This window comes from Camelus ferus, chromosome 12 (genome assembly GCF_009834535.1).
Source record: "Camelus ferus isolate YT-003-E chromosome 12, BCGSAC_Cfer_1.0, whole genome shotgun sequence".
NCBI lineage: Eukaryota > Metazoa > Chordata > Mammalia > Artiodactyla > Camelidae > Camelus > Camelus ferus.
Genome location: NC_045707.1, coordinates 14,735,281 through 14,760,745, shown reverse-complemented (window position 1 = coordinate 14,760,745; position 25,465 = coordinate 14,735,281). Strand labels below are relative to the sequence as shown.

General features: G+C 55.2%; 2 protein-coding genes across 3 annotated transcripts; one reads left to right on the top strand and one right to left on the bottom strand.

Moving 5' to 3' along the window:
- Positions 1 to 8,890: 8,890 nt before the first annotated feature.
- On the bottom strand, positions 8,891 to 13,533 carry WNT1 (Wnt family member 1). The gene is made up of 4 exons (XM_006177679.3): positions 12,752 to 13,533; positions 11,757 to 12,010; positions 10,798 to 11,063; positions 8,891 to 10,310 (listed from the first exon to the last, which is right to left on the bottom strand). The coding sequence occupies exons 1-4, from the start codon at positions 12,853 to 12,855 to the stop codon at positions 9,822 to 9,824; spliced, it is 1,113 nt and encodes a 370-aa protein (XP_006177741.2). The 5' UTR covers positions 12,856 to 13,533; the 3' UTR covers positions 8,891 to 9,821.
- Positions 12,028 to 25,465, top strand: WNT10B (Wnt family member 10B). 2 transcript variants are annotated; one of them, XM_032492736.1, is made up of 6 exons: positions 12,028 to 12,140; positions 19,520 to 20,115; positions 21,043 to 21,162; positions 21,293 to 21,555; positions 23,267 to 23,640; positions 24,263 to 25,465. In XM_032492736.1, exons 3-6 carry the CDS (start codon positions 21,089 to 21,091, stop codon positions 24,719 to 24,721), a joined length of 1,170 nt encoding a protein of 389 aa, XP_032348627.1. In that variant the 5' UTR covers positions 12,028 to 12,140; positions 19,520 to 20,115; positions 21,043 to 21,088; the 3' UTR covers positions 24,722 to 25,465. The 2 variants fall into 2 exon arrangements, with proteins under 2 accessions (XP_032348627.1, XP_032348626.1); XM_032492735.1 differs by lacking the exon at positions 12,028 to 12,140 and having other exon boundaries at positions 17,615 to 20,115.

Here is a 25,465-nt window from a genome sequence, read left to right as displayed (position 1 = left end):
GGTCTTCAATTATCTCAACGTCACACTCCCCACCCGCACCCAGAGAGACGGGCCAGGACAGGGAGTGGGGCAGGATGGCCTGGGAGTCCGCTAGCCTGGACCCTGGGCGTCTGGACCTGGTTCAGTGGAATACGGGGGCGGGATGAGGGGGTCCTCTTTGGACTTCTGAACCGGAAAGGAGAGCATTGGTCAGAATCACCCAGAACCCGCCTGGAACTCACACTGCCAGGTTTCAAACTAGGTCTTGCCGGAGAAAGTAAGTGGGATTCTCTTTGGGCAGAGATCAAAGGCCCCTGAAGTATGTCTCCCTTCCATATATAATTCTAACTACTATCAATTCTAACTACTGAGCATTTACTGAGCACCTGGGAGGAATTGGACACTGAGCTGGGCTCCAGGAAAGGGCTACGTGAGACCTACCTGACAATGGGGTGAAGGTGAAAACACACAGACAATGATGGATTTAGCAGTGGGTGTTAAGGACTATAAGGAGCCAAACAAGGCAGATTGTACGGATGGATTTTATGAGATCAGGAAAGGCTCCATGGAGGATGTGGCATTTGAGATAGAATTTGGGGAAAGGGATTCCAAGAAGAGGGAACAGCAGAAATAGAGGCATGGATTGGGGAAACAGGGTATGTTTAGGAAATTATCAAATGGTCTGGTTTGACTGGGGTTGATGACACATTCAGGGGCATTGTGGAAGATAAAGGCAGGAGTGAAGACTGAGGCCAGGTTGGGGTGAGCCTGGTCCAGATGAGGGCTGTGTGTCTTGGACTACTGGGCCTGAGAAGAGGATGGACTTCAGGCCAGGAAGAAATTTGAGGAAGACTAGGGAGTAGTGAGAGTACCTGCCTGGATTTGGCTAAGGCCCAGGCACTCCAAGGCTCTGGGGCTGGTAGGAGAGGTGAGCTGCATGGGAAAGTGGAGGGGCTGGCCCTGTGGAGGTAGGCTCCACTATGCTGCCTGGGTCTCTTTGAGGCTGAATACACAGGAGGCCAGTTTCTAAGGCTCACCTGCACTGTTACCATTGTTAGAGAACTAAGGTAGTGTTGTGTTTAGAACATGGACTCTGGGACCTGGCAGTCTGGGTTTAAATCTTGCCTCTACCTCATACCAGCTGTGTGACCTTGGGCAAGTTACTCAACCTCTCTGTGTCTTGGTAGCCTCAGTTATAAAATGGGATAATTAATAGTGCTTTTTTCATAGGCTTGTTGGGAGGATTAAATGATTCAGTATGTAAAATACTTAGAATAATGCCTGTACATAGTAAGTGATACATAATTGTTAAGCTCTGATTATTATTTCTTGCTAGGGTGTTTCATTAGTGTTGGGGGTGTTGGGATAGGAGATGGGGAAGAGAGAAGTAAAGGTAGGGGAAGAGGAGGAAAGGCAGCAGAAGCCAGGTTGAGAGGAGAGGGGATCCCTAGGGTGGAGACACACAGACTCTCAATGGATGAATGGTGCAGTGGGAGCACTGGGTGGTTAGGGTGTCAGTGCAACACAACCCTTCCCCCAGGATTTCCTCCATTTTTGCCTAAGGGTGGAATCTGCACCAGCTGCTGAAGATCTGGGGAGAAAGGGAGAGAGACAAGAGGAGGAGATACTGCAGATCTGGGGGCCAGCCCTTGGTGAGCCATATCTCAGACTGGCCCTGCAGGGCCCTGTGGGTGGGAGGCTGGAGGCTCCCTGCTGTGAAAATGACTTCTAAATCTGTCTGTGTCTGCCAGCTAGCCAGCCTCAAGACGGAGGCCACAACCACCTCCCACCTTGGGACAGCCTCACAGGTCAGGCGTAGGGAGAGCAATGCTGGAGGGTGTGGTCAGGGTCCGGCAGCAGCCCTCAGGTTAGCGCTGGACGCTCCTACCCTCCTAATAGCCAGGTTCTTCTCAGGGAAGCCCTTTTTGAATGGATCCAAGTTAATATGGCTTCAGAGGAGCTAAGAGCTTCCTCTCCCTTCAGAGTCTCAGGAGAGCCCTGGGACTCCCCTAAACCAGACACAGATGGGTGAATGAAACAAAGAATCAGGCCATATTCTGGTACTTCAAGGGATTCAGGGTCAGGAGTCTGTATGCATGTGACAAGGAGAGAACCAGAGAAGTGGCTGAACATGAGTACATACGTAATATGCAAAGTGTGTCTATGGGGAAAAGAGCCAGCCTTCACTCAGTTATTCATTAAACATGTATGCCAGGCCCTAGAGACACACAGGAAACTCAGACATGTTACCTGTCTTCAGGGAGCTCACAGTTCATGGTGTGTGTGAGATGGGGGAAGGGGTGTGGAAGAGGAAATTCAGTCATCACAGTGCAGGCAGTACAATATAATATATGTTGATGAAGGCATTCCAGAGGGTGTAGCAGAGTATCAAGGAAGGAGTGGCTCCCAAACTGTGACTTCTGGGGAGCTGGAACATATCCAGGCCTCTGGGAAACAAGTTACTGAGGGGGCATATGTTAGTGAAGGAAGGCTCAGGCTGGACACTGTCCTCTCTTCTGCATGTCCTGGCATGGGGTGAGATCCCTCCCTTGAAGTCCCTGGTACTACACAGTCTTTGATGAGTCCTTTTAGAGAAGAATTGTTTCATCCAGCCATCCATCTATGTATGCATGCATGCATCCATCCTTTTGTTCATTCATCCATGCATGCATGCATCCATCCATCCCACCAAACCATTTGTCATGCATTCATACATTTATCTATCTATCCATTCATTCATTCATCCATGCATCTATCTACTAACTTAACATGCCTAGCTCAGTGCTGCAAGAGATACCAAGATGAACAAAACACAAAGTCCATGTCCTCAGGAATCTAGAAGCCATAGAAGGATGAATAACATGCACAGATAACCACTTGTGGAACAGCCAGTATGTGCTGTTAATGAAAGTCCTGCTAAGAAGGTGCTTCAGAAGGCAGGGCCACTTTGCCAAGGGAAATTAGAAGAGCTTCTTGGAGGAAGGGACCTTTGAGGTGGATTTCAACAGGAGGAGATGGGGAAGAGGTGTATTTCAGGGTGTGGGCAAAAGTGGAGTGGTGGGAAAGCACACAGCTTTCACTGGGAACAGAGGCATGGGGAATGCAGAGTTGCAGAGGGATGGGATCCTGGAATGATGCGTGGGAGCCAGATCATGAAATGTTCCTTGAAAGCAAGGATTATTGCTTTTTAGTGAGAGGAATTAAGGGAGAGGTGAGTGGCAGAGAGTTTTTGAATTACATATGTCCCAGTTGCCTCCCCAACGTCTATAGCATTGTTTTCTCTGCTGTTTGATCATGAGCTTTGTTGGTCTTTTTATCTTGTAGAATTTCATGAGCTACTCAAGGGTAGAGTCTTTGATTTAGTTCTGTATCACCTACAAGCTTGCCCTGGAGCAGGCTCTCAGCAAAAGCTGGCAGAAGGAAGGAACAAATGATAAAAACTGTGCCATAGGAACACTGGCATGGCAATTTAGGATCAATACATAGGAGGAGGAGTGGCTGCTGCCTGGTGTGACCCCCACCCCAGCCCACCCGACTCAGAAGGGATGACCCTGCTTCCTTTGCTGGGGTCTCTCCAGGAGCTCTCCCAAAAGGCACCACAAGGTGGCGCTGTCCAAACTGTAGCTCTGAGTTCTGCCAATGTCCCTAACAGCGGTAGCTGGTAAAGTGCCCATTCAAGAACTGTCCCTGGCTGGTCAGAACTTTCTTTCAGCAAGTCCTGAGACAGAATGAAGAGTCTATGTGCAGCTATGGAAGAGAAGAGTCAACAGATTCCAACCCCAATGAAAGTACAGTCCTCAACTACACATCCATTCATTTGACAGGATCTACTACATGCCAAGTTACAAGGTTAGGCTCTTGGAAAAACAATAGTGACTGAGACACAGTCCTTGCCCTCAAGGAGCTCACTGTCTAGTCCTGTCCAAATCTTATTTTGCTTTCTCTCTCTCTCTCTCTTTATTACATACATTCACAAACCCTTGACCTGGGAAGCCATCTCCACATGAAATCTACTCTTTGGCATTGCTCACCCCTTCAAATCCAAGTTCCTCCCTAAGATTACTGCATGGCCGCATTAGCGTGAGCCCTGGATGCTCCTTCCTGGGATGGCTCCTCTTGCTCTTTCCCTGAGCTCCCTCACAAGCCCTTTTCCATTCTTTCTCCCAACTTCCCCCATCATACTCACACTACTCGGCCAGCCCTGATAGCTTTAGGGACCTCCTCAGGGTATGCTAGGTATGGGTTAGGGCCTCCCAATACCCTAGAGCTGTGTAGGCTACAGGGACATGAAGGTGGATCCACAGAAGGGCCCTGTGAGGGGCCACCGAACCAGAGAGGAGGAGTTGAAGAGTCCAGAAAACCAAAGACCTCAGAAACATGCCCCTCTGTGGCTTGAGGGCTCTGCCAGCCAAACCTGCCCCCAGACAGTCTGCCTTCTTTTCTTTTCTACTTTGGAGGGCCCAGACCTCTCCCTAGCAGCAATGCCATACTGGTTGGGAGGTGAAGCATTGTGGGACATTGTCCACTTTCCCATCATGCTCCAGGGCACCACTTAGCACTTGGCGGGTTTGGGAGAGCAGAGGAGGGAGGGTGGGTGCTGAGAGTGGGAGCCAAGCCCATCGAGGTCCCGGGAGTGAATGCCGCATTGTTGGCCAGGCCAGAGTCACAGATAATTACCTCAATTAGTGACAATGGGAGAGTAATAAATACAGGCTTAGTGTCTCCTACCCCACCAGGGCTCCGAAGATTAATCCAGGCTGACGGGCGGGCCCTGAAAGGCGTGATGGACAATTCATTAAACTCCCCAAATGCCGCACAACCTGGGCGTGAAGGCTGAGTTAGCCCCCTGGGGGCTGCGCCTTTGTCCTGATTGTGTGTCTCCGCCACAGCAGAGCCGGGCAGCCCCCAGAGAGCGGGGAGGTGAGTGGGGCTCCCCTAGCCGGGCCGGGCGACGGGGGGATTAGGCCTTGGTCCGGCCCTGGTTGCCCTGGCACACTGGCCCGGCCGGGCTGGAATGTCCGTGGGGGGGAGCCGGCCGAGCGGAGGGGCGGGGCCGACAAGGTGGGGTAAGGGGGGCACACAAAACCGGGGGCAGAAGGAGTTAATTAGACGCCAGCCGAGGAGGGCGAGGGGCCACAATAGGGCTGAGGGGCCGCCAGGGACGGCCCCTTCACTTCCGAGGATTAATAGGGAAGAGAGAGAAGGGAGGGGTCCAGCTCTAGGGGTGGAGAGCTGGGAGCTTCCCAGGGTGGCACTGCCCCCTCTTGCCCAGGTTGGTACCTACTTGGTGAGTGGCTGGGAGGCAGGAGGCTCTGGCAGCCTGGGCAGGTGCCCTCAGCCTTTCACCGAGTGGCTCTTTCTTCCTTGCATGGCACCTGCATTGGTAGGATGATTGGGCAGGGAGGAGAGAAAGGACTCTCTCATTTATCAGGGAGGTAGTAGAAGCAGGAATGTTTAGGGGCCCCATTCTCAGTGAGCCCGCTTCTCCCCCGCAACCTACTCTGAGGCAGAACCAGGAGCCTGAAGCTATATCCTGCCTTATGAGGTTGTCAGGTTAAAGCCAAGAAGTCCATAGGAGGGGCTGGAGCTGGTGTGAGTGCACGGGAGTAGGGGCTGCGGGGTGTGCATGCCCATACTCGTGCATACACGCAGATACGCGTGTGCACAGGGCTTGGTGTTCAGCAGGCCCTCAGCCAATATCTGTTGAATGAATGAGTGAACTTTGGTGCTGGGTGTGAGGAGAAGTGGTGCTGGGCTGCACCATGACACAGAGTGAGTGGACTTGGCACCATTCATTCTGAGCTTCCAGCCATGACCCAGGGAGTATGGGGACCCCACCTCCGAGCAGATGAGCAAATGTCCAGAAAAAATGAAGTGGCAGTGGTTCCTTCTCTTTGAAAAGGGCAAAAAAGAAAAAAAATGCAGTAGCCTCTTGGAAGCCCCACTTCCTCCTGGGCCCCAGGGAACAGGGCAGCCCTGGCTCCTCCCTAGGAGCCACCCCACCCTATCCCCTCCCAGGGGATGACAAGGGAGAGAGTTGGCGGCAGTTCCCTGGGCATATTTATAACCTGCTGCTCGCTCACCAGCGTCTGCTTTTAGCCCAGACGGGGGAGGGGGCAGGGGGGTGGTCTGTCTCATGCTGGGCGCCCTGGCTGGGTGTGGAAAGAGTGAGTAAGGGTGAGTGGTGGGCAGCTCTGCATGGATATTCCTGCTCACACCACAGCCAAACAGCTTATTTTCTCCTCATTTTGTTATTTTTCTCCCTCTGGCCTGGAGAAGAGGACTGAGCCAGCCTGAGGTGGGGGGGTGGGGGATGCTAGACCCTGGGGTATTTGCAGCCCCACTGACGGGGTTTTTCCAGGGTGCGTGTGGCAGGGTGTGTGTGGTGCCGGCTTGCTGACCCCCTGGGGACTGTGCAGGCCCAGTCCTCTCAGCTTTTCCGCTCCCCCCAGGATATTTCAGGACTAGTGCCTCCCTCACTTACTGAGGCCAACCATGTGTCTGGGGTCCCTGCCGGTCTCAGATCCTACCTGAGGATCAGAGGTGGGCGGGAGGATAGCCTGGTGGATAGGGCAAGGCTGGGGCATCAGGCCCATTCCTGATAACACTGTCCTATGGTGACCCCCGCACCAGCCTGCCCCGGGCCCTGAGACCTCTGTGAGGCCTCGCTCTAGGCACAGCTGCTCTCCTCCCAGGATTTACCCGTCCAGTGTGAGGATGGCACAGATGATCAGAATAAAATAATTAGCTCCTAGGTAGTGCTTTACAGCTCCTACGGCCCTTTTGCTGGCTTTTTTCGTTTCATTACAGCATGCCCCCTTGAGGGCCCAGCCTGTTCTGCAGTTCCCTACCCCTTCCCTCGAAGCCCCAGTGCCTGAAAGTGAAGGGCCTCCATCCTGAGGACTTCAGTATGGGAGTAAGTCCTTAAACCTCACGCATGTGCAGAGGGCTTTACACTTCACTGAGCCTTCACTGCACTGCCCCTGTTACCCTAACAATATCTGTCAATGTGCTTGATTCCCTGGCCAGACTGTAAACTCTTCCAAGCAGGCTCTGTGGCTCATTCATCACTGTATCCCCAGCGTTTGGCATATGCCTGGCACAGAAGAGGTGTCAGCAAGCGTTCAGATGACCCGAGGTTTCACATACATTATCTCATCTGAACCTCATCACTTTCATGAACAAGAGGACTAAGTACCAACAACTATCTCTGTTGAATAGACAAAGCAACGGAAGCTGAGAAAGCAATAGATTTTTTGAAAGGCTGGTTCAGACCAGAACAGGATTCACTGCTTCCCTTTTTCTTCTTCCAGCTCCTATGTGTAGCTCAGCTCAGAGCCCACCCCCAACTTCTAGGCCTGAAAGCAGATACGGATTCTAGAGAGTTAGGAGTTAGGTGAGAGTGGTTGGGGACATCTGCCAACGCTTCCACTCCCCACCCTCTGCTTCTCCCCGAATCTGGGTATTGTCCAGCAGGGGCCCAAGCCCCTTCTCCTGCCTCTGGCAGCTCATTAACTTCTTGCTTTGGGAGCTGGAGGATCTAATAACTCGTTGGTTTAGAGACTGGACATTCTTTGCAGGGGGTTCTTTACTGGAAACCCAAGGCTTGTCAGGTGCCTTCTACCCAGGATCAATAAGATTTCTCTTCCACCCCCTCAGCTGCCCATCAGAGCTGAGCTGGTGCTAGCTTGGTGGATAGAGAGAAAGGGAAAGGGATGTCCTTGCAGAGTTGAGCAGCTCCTGGCTCCACTCCCCTACCCCCATACATATCCCAAAGGCCAACAGCGGTCAGAGTTCACACAGCCAGGGAGAGGTGGGAGGCAGCAACAGCAGCAAAAGAGTCCCGGGGAGAGGGGGAAATTCTCCAGTAGGCTGGGATCAGTTGTTGCTCTTGGGGGTGGAGTGCTTCACAGCTCCCCCTTCCCTTTGGGTCCTCCCCTGGGGGGAAGTGTTAGGATTAGGAACAGACATTAGAGCTCAGGAAGCCATTAGTGTTTGTCTAAAGTTAGGTTAAGGCTAAGGTTAGACCTAGACTTAGGGAGAGGGAGAGGATTAGAGTTAGAGGTACATTTAGGGCAGTGGGTAGGATTAGTACTGCCCCAACTTTGGTGAAATGCACACAGAGGTATCGGTGTTGTTAGTAAAAGAATCCTCATTCGGGCTCTTTAGGGCAATGGCTAGCTTCATGGTTTGGTTATGGATCACACTTGGGTTTCCTTTGCTTACACTGGTTTAAATCTAGCCTCTATTGGATTTTAACCCACTTGCTCCTTTCTTCTCCCTCATCCTCATCTCTGAACTTTGGGGCACATCACTTGTTACCCAGATTCTACTGAGCCCAAGTGTTGGAAGATCCAAATAAGGTGTTTCCTCATCTTGGGGAGGGGAGTGGCTTCCCCACTGCCCAACACCCTGACCACAGTTGGCCCAGATGGGCTTCAGGGACCAAAAGCTCTACATTGGGGGCAGCAGCACCCTTTCTGTTTGAGTTTCTCTTTCTTCTTCAGTTTCTTTTCAGAACACCACGGCTATCACTCAGTTGTGGCTATTTTCACAACTCTTCTACATAGGAAAGGCAGGCTTAGAGTTTGTTTGTTTAATCCCCACTCAGCAGGGGAGGAAACTGAGGCAGTTATGGACTTGCCCAATATCACACAGATTCGTTTTCAAATAGGAAGAACACTGCAGGGTCTTTTGGCTCCTGAGCAGTTTATTCTAGAGACCTGGCTCTCCAGTAGCCTCGTTAGGGTCATCCAAGGGACAGAAGCTCAGAATCCTCTTCTAGGGCCAGGAAATCAGTCCCCCAACAATGTATCCTATCTGTTTAAAGGAGGTAAGCAATGGTGTGTTCTGGATTCAAGGAAAAGCCACCAAGTCATTGATAAAAATAGAGATTTTATTCTGCAGAGGAAGATACTACGTTGGTGGGGGCGAGGAGCCACTAATAGCTACAGTGGAAGGAAATACTGATTCCGGTAGGCAAAGGCATCTTTGAGAAATTGAGGAGAGGAGAAGAGGGGTCAGAAAAGGCTGGAGGGCAGAAGGAGAGAAGAATAGCAAGGGATTGGGTTGGGGTGGAAGTGGTCTCTGCAAACCAGGCTGGAACCCAGCACAATAAATAGTTTTATTTACAACAACCAAACTCGTGGCTTTGTATCCACGTTTCAGTGCAAATTATTTACACACTGATGAGGAGGCAGGACAGGAAGGGGTAGGAGGTTGCCGAGGGAGGCATGGCTCACAGCTGTTCAATGGCTCCAGAGACAGAGGCTGGGAGAATGGGGATATTTCTGTTGGGTCCCCCAACCTCATTTTCCACATCACAACAGCTGCGCTTTCACCCTGGAACCTCCCTCTTCAGCTGTAGGTGGGGAGGAGAAAGGCCCTGATGCCCAGGTGTGTGTTCAGGGTCTGCTCCCTTGGCAGGAGAATGCGACCTGGAGAAAACGGAGGATAAAGGAGAGGGAGAGAGGCAGGGGAGTTGCTGGCGCGGTGGAAGCGGAGCAACATGTTAGGAGCTGACCCTGATGGGGGAGGGGACGAATCCTTCTCTCACCTCCTGGCCAAGCAGAGGGCAGTGCAACAAGGGGTCTCCCGCGGAGAGGGAGGGAGGTAGGTCCAGGGCAGGTCAATCAGGATGGCCAGAGGGTTCATGCCGCCCCAGGCAAGTGGTTTCAGGAGTCCCCGGGTAGGAGAAGGTGGGAGAAAAGACTGGGTACGAATAAATCGCGGAGTGTGGCTGGAGGGACTGGGTGGGCGCAGATCAGGGTCTTAGGTGCCAGAGAATCTGTTCGGGGGTGGGCTTGAAGAGAACCCTCCTCCGGGCGAGCCCGCGCAGCGCCTCACAGGCACTCGTGCAGGACGCGCGTGTGCGTGCAGTTGCGGCAGCTGACGTGGCAGCACCAGTGGAAGGTGCAGTTGCAGCGCTCCGTGACGCGCTGCGTGCGCGTGCGGTGGCCCCGGCCACAGCAGAGCAGCTCGCAGCCGTCCAGCGCGGGCGACGAGCTGTTGCAGGCGCGCCCCGCCGTGCCCGCTGTACCCAAGCGTCCGCTGTATGTGCAGAAGTTGGGCGATTTCTCAAAGTAGACGAGGTCGTGAGGGGAGGGCGGCTTGTGCGCTGGGTCTTCCGGCTCGAGGCGCAGCAGTTCAGCCCGCGAGGCGCGGTTGCTGCCGCGGTTACCGTAGAGGACGCGCGAGGCGCCATCGAAGCGGTCGCGCAGCACGTCCCCCACGGCGCGCAGCGTGGGCAGCCGCATCCAGCACGTGCGCACCGTGCACGAGCCGGACATGCCGTGGCACTTACACTCCTGGCGCATCTCAGAGAACACCGTCTGGGGGAAAGGAGAAAGAATGGTGTCCCAAGGCACTGTCAGAGCCGCAGCCACTATCCCAGATACCGCCCCCTCCCGGACGCCGCCGAGCCCTTAGCAAAGGCCCAAGCCTAGGCGAGCCCAAGGGAAGGGAGGCACGCAAAGTCCCGCGGAGATCTGGACATCAGGCCCAACTCTGCTCCACCGAGAAAATCTGTCTCGGCCTCTCAGCTTTATTTTTTGAATCTGTACAATGGAGGAGCTGTAGGCAATACATTCCACGAGTTGCCTGACTCCTAAGCTCTTCCTTGTCAGCCAGTATCTCTTCTATTCTCTGGCTTCCTTCCAAGCCTCCACTGCCCCCAGATACCCTCGCCTGGTTCCTTACCCTAACCCTTGGTCTTATCACCAGTCATTACTTCCCAAGTTCGAGGTTACCCCCTGCGCAGGGACCCCGAGATCCCTGCCACTCTTTGCTTCGGGTGCAGAGACCCTCAAGCCCGCTCACCGTGCGGCCCGCCTCGTTGTTGTGAAGGTTCATGAGGAAGCGCAGGTCCCGCCCCTTCTCTCCGGAGTCCACAAACTCCCTGCCAAAGAGGCGGCCGAAGTCAATGTTGTCGCTGCAGCCCCCCCAGTGCCAATCGGGACCCCCCGGGCCGCGCCGCCGGTAGTCGCACGTGCAGGACTCGATGGAGCCCTCCGAGCAGGAGCGCGCCACCGAATGGGTGACCCCGGCTGAGGTGATGGCGAAGATAAATGCAGTTTCCCGACAGCCTGTTGGGGAAGGAAGCGGGGATCAGCAAGGGAGCACGCAGGGTGCAACCTGCACCTTCTGTGGTGAGCTTGGAACCCTTGAGTCCTCTGTCCCGACTCCGCCCTTGGAGTCCCGAAAGCCCTGCGGCCCGCGGTGTGCGAAGCTGTTCTCACGGAGAAAGCACGTGCGTGGGCACGTAGGCACGTCCACGCTTGTAATCACGCGTTACTGAGACTCAGGGCGCATTTTGGCTCCTCAGTGGAAGTGAGGCAGCCCCAGAGAGAAGAACCGAAAAGAGGGGAGCAGAAGAGTTCTGCACCGCCAAGACCTTTCCGTAGCCCAAACTTTCTGCCCATGTCAGCGATGCAAGCCTTGCTAGGCTGGAGGCAAGACTCACGCCCACAGAGAGCAGCTTCCCAGGCTCCTTTGAGAGGGACTGAAGGGGAGAGCGATAGCCAGCCAGCGTCCACGACTCAGAACTCTCTCTGGCGCAGTGGCTCATAAAACTTAAGTTTCGTGCCCGAAGTTCACGGCTTGAAAGCGCCTGGTAGAACGAGTCTGGCCCAGAGCTGGCACTGGCATGAAGCTATTGGCGGGTGGATCGTGTGACTTTGCAGACGCCCAGGACATCTTCCCTGCACTTGCCCGCCCCTGCCCTGGGGGTGACCCTGCCTTCCCCTGGTGCCGGAAGCGTTGCCTTCCTGGGTACCCACCTCGGTTGACGATTTTGCCGAAGAGGTGGGGCCCTGAAGCCGTGGGACAGTTCCAGCGGCGGTTCCGGAACTGCCACTTGCACTCTCGCACAGCGCTCTGCAGCCCCCCGCTCACACTGTGGAGGATCCCAGGGTTCTGGCGGATCAGCCGCCGCTGTTTGCGGCTCAGCAGCTGCAGGCTGGGCTCGAGTACCAGTTGCAGGCTCTTAGAGTCGGTCAGCAGGTTCGTGGAGGAGGCTACGTTCACGATGCCCCTGGTGAGACGCATGATAGGAGCTCAAGCTCTGGAAGGAGACGTGCACCCTAACCAGAAACGTCATGCCCACCCTGTCCTCTTCCTGGGGCTATTAGCCCGAGAAAGAGCGATGGGAGATCAATAATAAGGTAATGACTCCGCGCTCCCGGGCTCACTAGTTTGAAAGGACTGGGAGTCCAGACTTTTATGTGCCCAGGAGTCTTAGGGCTGCTCGGGATCCTGCGCCTGGGACTGGACAGCGGAGGCATGGGGAACCCGGTGACTAGACGTTCACCTTGGTTCTCAGAGCCTGCTTCCCGGCAGCCTGGGCGAGGAAACCCTGGCCTACAGTGCATGCCCACCCAAGGCGTGAAATGCTTAGGGGTCCCACCCTCTTCTTGTCTCCTTTCTGAGTTCATGCCTGGCCCTTCGCTACCCGCTACCCGAGTCTGGGAGACCTGTGGTGTGGCTACCACCGTGAGGCTCGGTTTTGGGCTCAAGGAAGAAGGGCGGTGCTAAATGGAAGTGGGCTCCCTGCCTGGAGTATAATGGGCCACCAGGCACTCCATTCACCCCACTTTAGCAGAGCTGGATTCTCTGGAGCAGCTCCGCTCCAGAGCGCCCCTCGGTGTCTCAGAGGGAAGTCAGAGCGCTGGAGGGAGCCGGTCTGCGGACGGATCCCAGAGCGTGGGAGCTGGATGGGGCTGGCCCCTGGCTCTGTGCCCCGAGACAAGTGGCGACCCCGCACCAGCTCACTTACCACCATCGGCCACTGCTGTTGGCGGCCAGGGCTGCAGGGAGAGCGGCCAGCGCCAGCAACAGCGTAGCGGAAACCCAGCCGGGCAGCAGCGCCCGGTGCCCCATGGCCTGCCCGGCCTTGCCCGCTCTGTGCTGCAGTTGGGGCGGCTTTGGCTGCTGCCCGCGGCGGTGGGACGGGACGCGGCGGTGGCGGCAGTGGCGAGAGTTCGCAGTCTGGCTCTAACAGCCCTGGGGGCGGGCAACCGGCTGCATGGCTCGCGGTCCCAGCTGGTGGGCTGAGGCAGCCACGGCGGGCGGCACCGCCTCTTATAGTTGCGGCTCTGGCTGAAATGACGATGGGAGGTTGCCCCGCGGGGCCGCACTGTGGCACCAGGGCGCACCGGTCAGGGGCGCAGACAATGGGCAGCGAGCGGGGCCGTGGCTCCCCGCCCGTCTGAGCCGAGAGCTGACGGGCTGGCCGTCGGGGCTCACCCCCGCCCCCTGCCCGGTGGCTCCCGCCTCCGGGCCTGCACTGGCCGCCGACCCCTCCCCTTGGGACTCCCTCCCACGCGCGCCCGCCTCACTACTCTGCGCGCCCGGAGCCCGTCGGGGACCACCGTCCGCCAGGGGGCGCAGCGAAAATATGCTTTGGGGACAAATTTGCCAGGAACCCAGCCGCTTTGCTGCCCGCTGCCATGGGGCTGTACCCTCGACGTCACCCCGGGCCCCGCCGGCGTCCCCTCTCTCCCCCATCCTGAGTGGAAGAAGGAAAACTGTGGTTCTGGGCAGCGACTCCAGGGAGACGTCTCCCCGCCCAGGAATCCCCGACGGCTGGACAGGAAAGGAAAAAGGGGAGACTGGGGGTGGGGGTGGGGCTGTGGCCAGGAAAATCCCAGGGGTGGGTTGCGGGGTGAGCTGACCAAACAAAGCCCTCAAACATTAGGCAGAGGCGGTTTGTGCTTGTGGGCTGAGAGTGCACAAGTGGCTGTGCTTGTGTGAACGTGTAAATAGGACAGTGCACGTGTGAGTGTGAGAATGTGTATGAGTATGTTCTGAGGGGATGCACATTCATGTGTGTCCTCATGGGCAGAAACTCCATGTTCTGAGGAGGGATGTTGGGAGACTTTCCCAAGGATCTTGGAACTTAGGCCAAAAGGGATCATCCAGTCATCTTTTCACAGCCACCACCTGGGGCAGTGCATCATCTCCTATGTGTCAGGAAGGAGGTGGCAGCTACATCAGGAGAGACCCAGAAGGTTGACTGAGGAAGAGTGTCTGGAACTGTGTGTGGAGGTGGGTGGATGGATGGATGCGTGGGAGTTCAATATGCATACATGTGTCACTTCCACCCTGTTTACCTTGTGTCATCCTATGGTGTGTCACCCTATGGCATAGGTCAACTTGTGCATGTCACTGGGGGAGGAAGAGGAGGCCTGTAACCAAGGTGGTATCAAGATGGGTGAGGCCTGGAGTGGCTAAGTCTCAGAGGAAAGGAAGGGCAGTGGAGTAGATGTCAGGTGTGCATATGGAGGAGCTGGGAGAGAAGGGCTGCTGGCTAAACCGAAGCCAGAATAGGGAACTTGTGCCTCCATGTGTCTGCTTTTTTTTTAAAATTTATTTTTCTGCCAAGTTTCTGTCTCCACTCCCCCTAACAAAAACTCTGGCTCTTCTCACTCTCACCATGCCAGGATACCTAGGGTGCCTGTGACCATCTCATCCTTTATACACTTTTCTCTCTCATGTCCCCACTTAATCTCAGCCTCAAGGCCACCTCTGCCTCCTATTGAAGAAGTAGCTGCTGTTCCCTATGTGGGGCCTAGGGGGCACTGCCAGCCTGATTATTATGCCCTACCACCACACACAGATGGCCTCTGGAAGGGGGGGAGGATCTCATTTACATCTCTCTTCTCTCCTCATTTTACAGAGGAAAAACTAGATTAGGCAGTTGTCCAAGGGCCACATAGCTAATAAATGAATAAATGATAAAGCCAGGTTAAAACCCAGACCATTTTGGCTCAAAGCCCATGCTCCTTCCACCTTACTGGCAGCTTGTGAATGTGCAGAAGTAGCAGGCTGGGGACCCTTCTCAAAACTGACAGATAAATGCAAATGATCTTTAGGGTCTTCCTGCCTCCCTTTTGGATCCTCTGTTTTTCATTTTCCCTGCATTTAGGATGCTTTTTGACTGAATAATGTACCCAGGCCTGATCCTACAGAGTTCCAAGTCCCAGAAATGACCAGGTCTCCCCTCTAATGCAGAGAAATCACTCTAAGGAATAATGCCTGGTAAGTTTAATCTTCCTGGGGCACATGCATTTTAAATGAGATGCATATTTAACCCAAATGAAGCCTGATGGAGGTTATTTTTGAGGGGAATACTTTCCCAGGCCCTTTGCCCAGTCCAGTATACCTGGCCCCTCCAAGGATGTGACCCTGAGGGCCAAGGGATACTGGCCATGCATCCTCCACAGGCCCCAATGCCAGGAGTCTCTGCAGAGGCCACCCAGCATGGATGGCTTGCATAAATAGACAGTGTACCATGGGCAGCTGGTCCTTTGTCCCTTAGGAGTTTCTTCCCACTGGAGCCTGGGTCACATCTTTTGGCTTGGTGGGAGGAGGAGTGAGCTGGGCTGTAAGAAGGGCAGCCCAGTCTGTGGCCACTGGTGACAAGCAGAGGTGGGAAGAGGAGAAAGAAGGATCCAGTGCCCTTCATTCCACCATTCTGCCCACCAGGAATAGTGGGAAAGAGTGGGATGGCTCTAGGTCTTGGTCACATTGTGTTTGTCCTGGTCCAAATTTTCTATTTAGATCAAATCATAACTCTGTCAATTGTCCTCTCTTTCTTTCCTGCATCATCAATTTACCTCCCTACTGGGTCATACCCATAAGCATACAAATATGCTGTAATGTCTCCCATCTGAAAAATCCAAAAGCTTCCTTTAACTTCACATTACCACCCAAGATTGCCCCATTTCTCTGCTCTCTGTTATTGCAGAACTCAAAAGTGTTCCTTTAATCACCAGTACCAGTTTTTTCTTTATTCTCCCTTTTTACCACCCTAATCACAACTTTGAACCCTCTATATTTCCTTATCAAAATCATCCATGACCTCCATTTTGCTCTACAGTAAAATCTCAGTTCTTCCCCTAATCAACTTTTTAGGAACAGCAGGCAGATTTGAACACTTCCTTCTTGAAATATTGTCACTTGATTTCTGGAACACCATTCCTACCTTCCTGGCTGCTCACCTTCTCAGTCTGTTTATCTGGTTCCACCTTTGTACCCAGTTTCCACATGACTCGTTGGAGTGCACCCCAATTCAATCTGGAGCTTCTTCTTGGTCTACGTGCATGCCCTTGGTGAACTATCTAGTCTCACACTCCCTAATTTTACCTCTGGCCCTGAACTCTGGACTTGTATATCTAATACTTGAATAAACATCTCAAAATGTACAAGGTCCAAAACTAAGCTCCTGATTCTTCCCTTGCACCTGCTCTTTTTTGTCATGTCCATCTCAGTAAATGGCAGCTCCATCCTTTCAATTACTCTGGGCAAGAATCTTAGAGCCATCCTCCACGTGTCTGTTTCTCATACTCCGTGTCAAATCATTTTTTAAAAAATCCCACCCTTCTAAAATATATGTAGAATCTGATCCATTCTTTTTTTCCCTTTTAAAATTGAAGTATTGTTGATTTACAATGTTGTGTTAGTTTCTGGTGTACAGCACAGTGATTCAATTGTACATTTGAATCCGATGCATTCTTACCACTCACTCCTGCAGCACAGGTCAGAGCCACCATCATCTCTTTCCTGTATTATGGCAATAGCCTCCTAACAGCTCTCCCTGCCTCTGCCCTTGCGCCTCCAAAATCTATTTTCCACACAGCAGCCAGAGACATTCTTTCTAAAACAAAGTCAGATCATTGCATTCTCTGTTCAGAATTTTCCAACGAGTCCCTATCTCACTCAAAGGAAGAGGCAAAATCTTTATGTTGCCTACAAGGCCCTATATCATCTGACCCTGCTCCTTCCTTGTCCTCTAACTTGACTGCCTGCCACTCTCCTCTATGGGTTCCTCCCTCAGTCACACTGGCCTCCTTGCTAATTCCTTGAACATACCCAGTAAATGCCTATCTCAAGATCTTTGCACCTGCTTTTCTGCCTTCTAGGGTGTCCTTCCTCAGATGTCTCCATGAGTTTTTTTCTTCACATCCCTTTTCCTCCCCCTATATAAAATGGAATTCCACTATCTCCTTTACCCTGTTTTGTTTTTCTCTGTATCAGTTTTGACCATGGATAACTTTAAAGTCTGAAAGTCAAAAATCAGTTGCAAACCACTCCCATGGAATAGGAATAGGGGAAAGAGTTGTTGGAGAGGTAAGAGGCTTTACCTTGAATGGGTCTAGGGAGGCATCAGGGGACCAAAGCTGAGTTTGTGGGCAGAGGAGCCTGCCTTCCTTTGAAGCACCAGCAGGTGGCACTACCTCCTTAGGCTGGAAAGGCATCCACCTTCGTTAGAGAAGAGGGCAAAGTTCTGTCGTGGGTGATCCCACAGATTTGTTGGGGCCAACTGCTGAATGTGGGGGGTTTCCTGAGAGTCCAGCGCAGCGGACCCTTTGGTGCCTCCAGGTGGCGGCCTGCGGTGCTGCAGCAGAAGGCGTGAGAGGCAGAGGGTGGGCAGCACAGCTGAGCTCACCGCCGCCGCGGGCGCATCCATCCCTCCCGGGCCTATAATTTGGGTTCCCCGGGCCTGGCCGCCCCTATCAGCGGCTCAGCAATAGATGAGTCACCCGGGACCCCGGGCCAAGGCAAACAGGGGAGGGGGGAGGAGGGGGGAGGAGGGGGAGGAGGGGGGAGGCTCCCTGCACTCAGCTAAAGCCGCCGCCTCAGTTGCTGGATCCCCCAATCTCCAGGGGCCCCCACTCTTTTCTTTGACCCCCGCCCTATAGGGCCCCAGTGTTCTTCTCAGATTGCTCTCAATACATCCTCCATCCCCATGATGGGAAGGCAGCCCCCTTCCCTTCCTGTCCTTGAGGGGAAGGGGGACTATCTTGCTCCCATTCTCTCCCTGAAGTAATGATAGCCCCTCACTTTCCCCCTGCTGTCATGGCCCCAACCCTTGTCAAGGTCTCTCTGGTTCCCGCCCTCCCCTTTCCTGGAGCTGGCCGCGTGCTTGGGGTATTAGGCAATGGGTGTGTACCCGCAGCCCTCTCCAGGCCCCGCCTGCCCCACCACCCTCCAGCCGCCTGCGGGTCAGTGCTCAGGCCAGCCGGTCGGACAGAGGGCACTGGGGGCCAGCTCAGGCCACCCAGTCTGCTTGCCTGTGACCTCCTGTCCCAGAGCTGGGCTTCTGTGGGGAGACAAAACAGAAGCATGGGTCCTTGGATTTGGGACAGGTCAGCTTGGGGAAGTCCTGGGGTCACTAAGAAGTTGGAATCTGTGGTAATAGTTCTGACCCTGGTCCTTCCTTGGCACCTGACTATACTGAGCCTGACAAGGGTAGAATCAGAAGAAGCAACCTGAAACCGGAGGGAGAACCAGAGACACATGGAGAACACAAACGTCTAAGAGGTCCCCCTGGTAGAAGAGGGGCATAGGAAACCTGGTTCCCCTCCTCCAGGGGATGTAGGTAAAGTTCCAGGCTGACATGCAGGGAACAGGACAAGGACACTGGTGACAATCACTGAATCCAGGTGTAAGGACAAAAGCTACTGAGATAGGGTACAGTTCCTGGTGGCTTCAAAAGCCACACCTACTTGGGTTCTTGGCCCCTAAACAGGAAGCAGGGGCAAGAGCTCTAGGGCTCCTTCTCCTTCTCACCTCTCTCCCAGAGGTGAGAAGGCAGAGAAAAGCAACCTTCTGGGGTCATAGCTGTCCAGTGTCAGGAACCATGGCACTTTCACCTCCCCAGCCTGCATGAGGCCTGACACATAAAGGTGGTTGATAAATATCCCAACAGATGAAAGTCACTAATGGTGTTCAGACAGCTCTGCCCCCTAGACAGCAGTGACCCCTGCAGCACGGGGCAGGACCTGCAGCTGCACAAACTGGAGGCTGGCTGCCCAAGCAGAGCTGCATGGCCACTACCAAGGAAGAGATGACTGTGGCTGTGGGTTTCAGCCCCATGGCTCTACTTCTCCGGGGGGCCTGTCTCTGAGTCAACGTGCCAGCCTTGGGCTCTCGGGGCCAGCCGTGCCTTGGGCTGCGGTCTGGCAGGGGCGGGGGGCGGCTGGGAAGCCTGGGGCCCCTCTCTGGCAAAAATAGCCCACAGTGGTTAGAGCTGGGAGGGTGAGTCAGGCAGGAGCACAGTGGCGCCTAACCCCTTCGCTGCCACTGGATCTCCCTAAGGTGGTTTAGCCTCGGTCTGGTCTGTGCAACCCAAGATCAGGCTCTTTCCCTGGGCTCAGTTTGGGATCCTGAGGCCCTCCCATGAGAAACAAGTTTGTGAGTCTAGAGCAGAAATATGGACTAACCGGAGTGCAGATCCAGGATCCTGGGAAGAGCAGGAGACCTCTGCTGGCAAGGATGCCTGTGAGCCAAGGGAAGCATGGGGGCAGGCTGAAGATCTCTGGGTCTCCCCCAGCTTCTGCTAGGGCCAAACTCTGAGGCCAAAGCTGACCCCTCCCAAGGGGCAGGAGTAGGGCTTGGAGGTGGGCGGAAGCCAAGCCACCCAGAAGGGAGATTCTCCTGCCAGCTGAGATTGCCCTGCCGTGGGCGCTCCTTGAGTGCTCTACTGGTAACTGTCCAGCGAGAGAAGTCAGTTCTCAGCTCCATCTTCATCTTGTCCAAGGCACCTTCCAGCCATCCAGCAATGGATAGGGAAACTGAGGCAAAGAGAAATGACCACCTGGGACCAGGATCCTGGCTCCCTAGTCTAGGTCACTGCACCCTCTTCGCAGCCTTGGTGATCCTAGAGCAGGTGAGTGGAACTCTGGCCACTTCCCCCTTCACAGGGGCCAAGCCTGAATCCGGGCGTCGGGGGAGAGGGTGTGTGTGTTCACTGGGAGGAGGGGGAGCGGCTGAGCTCTCCGGGTCAAGGCGGGGGGTGCTAGGAGTAGGGTGGGGATGCCCCGGGCTCGGGGAGGGGCCACCGCTCTGTCAGCCGCGGCAGAGACGCCGGTGAGCTCGGCGCGAGTAGAGCCAGAGCCCCCAGTTCTTTGCTCGCCCGCTCGCTAGCTTTCTCGATCACTCCCTCCCTTCCTCCCTCCCTTCTTCCCGGCGGCCGCGGCGGCGCTGGGGAAGCGGCGAAGAGGAGTGGCCCTGCCCTGGAAGAATGCGGCTCTACCGAGGGGGCAGAACCCGACGCAGTCTCCCCACGGTTTGAACAGCTAGAGCCCAGGCGACCCAACCGCGCCGGTGGCGGACTCCGCACCAGAGCAGCTGGAGGTAATCGGAACCGGGAAAGCAGGGAGGGCAGGGACGCGCACACGGGGGACGAGACAGGCACACTGGTAGTCAGACAGACAGACACGCATCCGCCCTCGGGGGCAGAGATACCGATGGAGCCAGGGATATTGCCAGAGATAAAAACACAGCAAATAAAGGAGTGGCCCAGATTTGGAGGGCAATGAACGCGAGAGCAAAGGGGTGGGGACTGAGACTGGGGACCTAGGGGGGACCAGATGAGCGATGCTAGGAGGAGGGGAACATGTAGTTAGCAAAGGTGGTAGACGAGAAAGAGGACTCCGCTTGCGCCGCGATCCCTTCTAGGAGGGAACTCAGTTCCCTCCCTGCCTTTGCCGCACCTGGAGCTTCCTCTGGCTCTCTACTGCCGAAGAAGGGGGCAGACTGGGCTGGGGAGCCCATTCTTCCACGCTTTTCGGGGAACCTGATGGCCCTCGACGGCACCTGGAGGCGTCACTCCCCTCTTTCAACCCTTCCGGCTGTGGGTGGTGGGGAACTCCCTCCCAATCCTCACCCATAGCCCTGAGAGTGGGTGAAGCTGTGTTGGGGAGTGGGGAGCCAGTCGTGGGGCCCTGAAAAAGGGAACGGTGGGCAAGGTAGTGGAGAGCTGTTTGTGAGTCTACACATCTGTCTGCACGTGAGTGTGTGTCTGTGTGCCAGGCATTGTCTGGCTGGGTTGGGCTCCAGGGCAATGACATAAGTCCCAGCTTCGAGTCCTGGACTCTTCCTCCAGGGCCCAGGTACTCTGGGAAACAAGGGCTGATACTTGTTTTGTTTGGGGGGAGGGGGGAGAATGAGAAGTCAGTGGGGTGGCACTAGTGAGTTAAGAGCCCGAAGTTGGGGATCCTTCGGTTGCCCAGGCGAGCTACCCTATTCCAGAGCCCTCATTAAAGTCTCCCTGTTCCGCAGGCCCTGATCGATCTGCCCACCGGCGCCTTCGGGCCCGGGCTTCGACATGCGGGAGGAGCCCCGGCCGCGGCCTCCGCCCTCGGGCCTCGCGGGTCTCCTGTTCCTGGCGTTGTGCAGTCGGTGAGCAGTTCCCCTGTCACCCAGCCCACGAGATAAAGCCCTGGGCTAGAAGCACCGAGTCGGGGCGGGAGCAATCGGAGGGGGCGCGAGGCCTGGACCACAGACCCTGAAACGCCTTCTCCGTTCCCAGGGCCCTAAGCAATGAGATTCTGGGCCTGAAGCTGCCGGGCGAGCCGCCGCTGACCGCCAACACCGTGTGCTTGACGCTGTCGGGCCTGAGCAAGCGGCAGTTAGGCCTGTGCCTGCGCAGCCCCGACGTGACGGCGTCGGCGCTTCAGGGCCTGCACATCGCAGTCCACGAGTGTCAGCACCAGCTGCGCGACCAGCGCTGGAACTGCTCTGCGCTGGAGGGCGGCGGCCGCCTGCCGCACCACAGCGCCATCCTCAAGCGCGGTGAGCCTGACCGGGCGGGTCTGCGCCGCCGCCGGGGCTGGGGGGCGGGGGCCAGGCCGAGGCGGGCGGAGGCGGGAAGGGACGGGTTCACGACTGCGGGAGGGGCTGCTCCGGGAATTCCCCCCGGAGCCGCGCGAAGCTGGGTCTGGCCACCCGTCTGGGGCCCTGCGCTTCTGACTTCCACCTGCGCGCTGCCGGCAAGGCAGCTGGGTCCCGGTTCCCCTACCCTAGGGCCCCTCTTTCCTGCCTCCGCCCAGCTCGATCTGGGTTGCACCTGTGAGCAAGAGATGCCCCCAGTCCTGGAAGCTTCAAATGTCCCCCTCCTTTCCTCCCCCAATTTTCTGCCCCTCCCTCTCCATGGGACAAGCCCAGGCTGGTGTCCCCAGAGCCTCAGCGGGGGTGGGGTGACGCCCCCAACCGTTTAAGGGTTAAACCTACCCCCCTAATTACTGGGGTTCCCAGAAGCAGAAGCTGGGAACAAAGACCCTGATGGCTTTGAAGCCGGGGAGCATCCCCCTCCTCTGTGCTGTGAGAGCCCCAGGTGGCTCTCACCTGAGCAGGTGAGGAAAGGCTAGAGGAGTGGAGAACAGGTCACTGCCGGCCTGGTCTGGGGGCCCTGGTCTGGGAGGCATCCCTGGAGGAGTAAACATCCATCTGAGGCTCAGCTCAAGGGTAGGGGCATTACTTTGGGGACTACAGGGTTAATAGGCAGCTGCCATCTGCGGGGGAATTCCCGAGACTTGTGCAAACAGCTTCACCCCTGGAGGGTTGGGGTTGGGGGGATCAGGAGGCTGGGCCAGGAGCCCTGCATCCTGAGGTGGGAGAGGCCTGGCCCCTAAGGAGGTGCTGTCTCTCTTCCTCTCAGAGCTCCAGAGATCCCCTGCCTAAAAGGAAGTGAGGGACCCCCTCCTTCACCACAGGGCCTGGGGTAGGGGAAGGCTTTGATGCCCAAATGAGAAGAATGTCTCCCTAAGTCTGGGAAAGGCTTATCATCCTGAGCCTCTGTGACCCCCAAAACATAACAAAGAAGCCAACATTTTAAGAGGGCCTTAGGGAAAAATCACCCCCACCTCTCTCCCCATCCCAGCATTTTATAGAGTAATAGCAGGTTAGGATAAACATAAAGGGCAGTCTTAACGGGCAAATATAAAACTAGAAACTGGGAAGAGGAAGGACAGCTCCACAGTTCCAGTGCTTTGGGGAAGTTAGGGTGGTGGAGGGTAGGTTGGTTGAGACTGATTAAAATAACCTTCAATTTAGAGGAGAAAAAAAAACACAAAACCAAAGGCCTCTGCTTCCACCCCACCTGCAGGGCTGGGGAATTTCTAAGGCTTTCAGATGTAGAACTCAGTGAACACATCTTCAAAGACCTCAGGGACTCTCTTAGTCATCTCCCAACCCCAGGGGTCTTTCCCTCTAGACTGGCTCTTTCATCCACACCTGAAAATCCCAGACTTACAGAGCAAGAATGGGCCTCGGGGATCCTCTCAACCCATCCTCTTCCTTTATAGATGAGGAAACTGAGGCTGTATGCTTTCTGTCCTCTTCCTTCTCCCGTGACTTGCTCCAAATCACTCAGCTGGTGAATGCCAGGGTCAGGACGCAGTTATGAATTTCTGGAATTGAAGGGTGGCTGTTTATTTCCTTCGGCCTCCTTACTCTCAGCTGCCTGCCAAACTTACCCCTACCATCACACCCTTGTCATCCTCAGGTTTCCGGGAGAGTGCTTTTTCCTTCTCCATGCTGGCTGCTGGGGTCATGCACGCAGTAGCCACGGCCTGCAGCCTGGGCAAGCTGGTGAGCTGCGGCTGCGGCTGGAAGGGCAGTGGTGAGCAGGATCGGCTGAGGGCCAAACTGCTGCAGCTGCAGGCACTGTCCCGGGGCAAGAGTTTTCCCCACTCCTTGCCCAGCCCGGGCCCTGGCTCAGGCTCCAGTCCTGGCCCCCAGGACACATGGGAATGGGGTGGCTGTAACCATGACATGGACTTTGGAGAGAAGTTCTCTCGGGATTTCTTGGATTCCAGGGAAGCTCCCCGGGACATCCAGGCACGCATGCGAATCCACAACAACAGGGTGGGGCGCCAGGTATGTGTATGCAACTTGTCCTGGGTCTCCCTAGCTTTCAAGGCCTGGCCAGATTTTGGGAGGCACAGCAGAGTAAGAGGATGAGATGTGGTGGGTGATTGTCACTCCCCATCTGGGTGACCTGGAGCAGAGCAAGTCACATAACTTTAGTTTTGCGTCGGTAAAATGAGTCTAATGATACGTACCTAACAATGTCATTAACAGTGAGCACTGGGCAGAGTGCCTAGTCCTTGGTGGGTGCTCACTACGTGTAGCTATTATTACAGCTGCCTTCCCCACAGAATTTAGTGGTGCTCTGGGCTAGACTCCCTGATTTAGCAGTGCTCAGTCTGGAAAGAGCACTGGACTGGGAGTCAGGACAACTGGAGCTGAGTCTCTGTTACCAGCTAGTGGTTGAAGATGGGTGAATGACACTATGCTCTGGCTTTAGTTCTCCAACCAGAAAATGAGGGATTTGGGCTATTAGCCAGCCTCGCAGTGCCTTTCTCTTCTGATATCTGTTGTCATTCTTGCCTCTATTTATCCTTCTGTGCTTTCTATTCCCTCCCCTCTCCCGTGTCTCTGTACTCCGTCCATTTGCTGCCCTCCCCTTCACCTCTCCACCACCCTCACAATGTTCTAGGTGGTAACTGAAAACCTGAAGCGGAAATGCAAGTGCCATGGCACGTCTGGCAGCTGCCAGTTCAAGACCTGCTGGAGGGCAGCCCCAGAGTTCCGAGCGGTGGGGGCAGCCTTGAGGGAGCGGCTGGGCCGCGCCATCTTCATCGATACCCACAACCGCAACTCTGGAGCCTTCCAACCCCGCCTTCGTCCCCGACGCCTCTCAGGAGAGCTGGTCTACTTTGAGAAGTCTCCTGACTTCTGTGAGCGAGACCCCACCGTGGGCTCCCCGGGCACGCGGGGCCGGGCCTGCAACAAGACCAGTCGCCTGCTGGATGGCTGTGGCAGCCTGTGCTGTGGCCGTGGGCACAATGTGCTCCAGCAGACGAGGGTTGAACGCTGTCACTGCCGCTTCCACTGGTGCTGCTATGTGCTGTGTGACGAGTGCAAGGTCACAGAGTGGGTCAACGTGTGTAAGTGAGGGTCAGCCTCACTGCAGGGCTGGGGAAGGGGAGGAGCACCAGTGCAGACTTTTGCTCTGATTTCTGTCCAGGGTCAATCAATCTTGGCCCCGGAAGCCCACAGTATCTACCTGGAAATAGCTTTGGGGGCAGTAGGGGTCAGGTGGAGTCTGTGAGGTGTGGCCTTCTCCCCAACAGTTAGGAGGGCCTTAGGGGGGACCTGCCCCCCTCTACTGCTCCTTAAAACACCTGAATGGACTAAGATGAAATGAACTGTATTGCTACCCTCTACCCAACCCTGCGGTCCCTTTAACTCTGATGCATACTCCTCTTGGCTGGGGAGTCCTTATAGTTTGACCACTCTTCTTCTTTGAGGGTGAGCCCCAGGCATCCTGTGGAGCCATAAGACTTGCATCCAGAAAGAGACCACTCACTTCTATTTGCTGTTCCCAAACTCCTCTACTGCAGTATGGGCCCCCTCTTAGGGAGTAATGGGAAACAGCAGTAGAGAGGGTTTTCTTAGGGAAGGGAGAGAGTACAGGGCACTCAGAAACCCGGAAAGTTGTCTGTCCAGGCCCTTAGGGAAGCTGCCCTCTCCCCCCAATTCAGATGTTAAAGGGGACCCTCCAAAGGAAGAGTTTTACCCAAGACTCTCTGAGCCTCTTTTTCTTTCTTCAGCAGGAGGGATGGGAATGGATAATTTATTGTACTGAGACTTGTTCTTGGTTCTTGTTTGTAACAAAAATAAATTAAGTTACTGGACC

Excerpts from the sequence above, each read along its gene's own strand:
- WNT10B (XM_032492736.1), top strand. The coding sequence starts at position 21,089 with ATGCGGGAGGAGCCCCGGCCGCGGCCTCCGCCCTCGGGCCTCGCGGGT. Across the intron at positions 21,163-21,292 it reads TTCCTGGCGTTGTGCAGTCG|GGCCCTAAGCAATGAGATTC; the intron begins GTGAGCAGTTCC and ends CTCCGTTCCCAG. Across the intron at positions 23,641-24,262 it reads ACAACAGGGTGGGGCGCCAG|GTGGTAACTGAAAACCTGAA; the intron begins GTATGTGTATGC and ends ACAATGTTCTAG.
- WNT1 (XM_006177679.3), bottom strand. The coding sequence starts at position 12,855 with ATGGGGCACCGGGCGCTGCTGCCCGGCTGGGTTTCCGCTACGCTGTTG. Across the intron at positions 12,011-12,751 it reads AACAGCAGTGGCCGATGGTG|GGGCATCGTGAACGTAGCCT; the intron begins GTAAGTGAGCTG and ends GCGTCTCACCAG. Across the intron at positions 10,311-10,797 it reads ACAACGAGGCGGGCCGCACG|ACGGTGTTCTCTGAGATGCG; the intron begins GTGAGCGGGCTT and ends CCTTTCCCCCAG.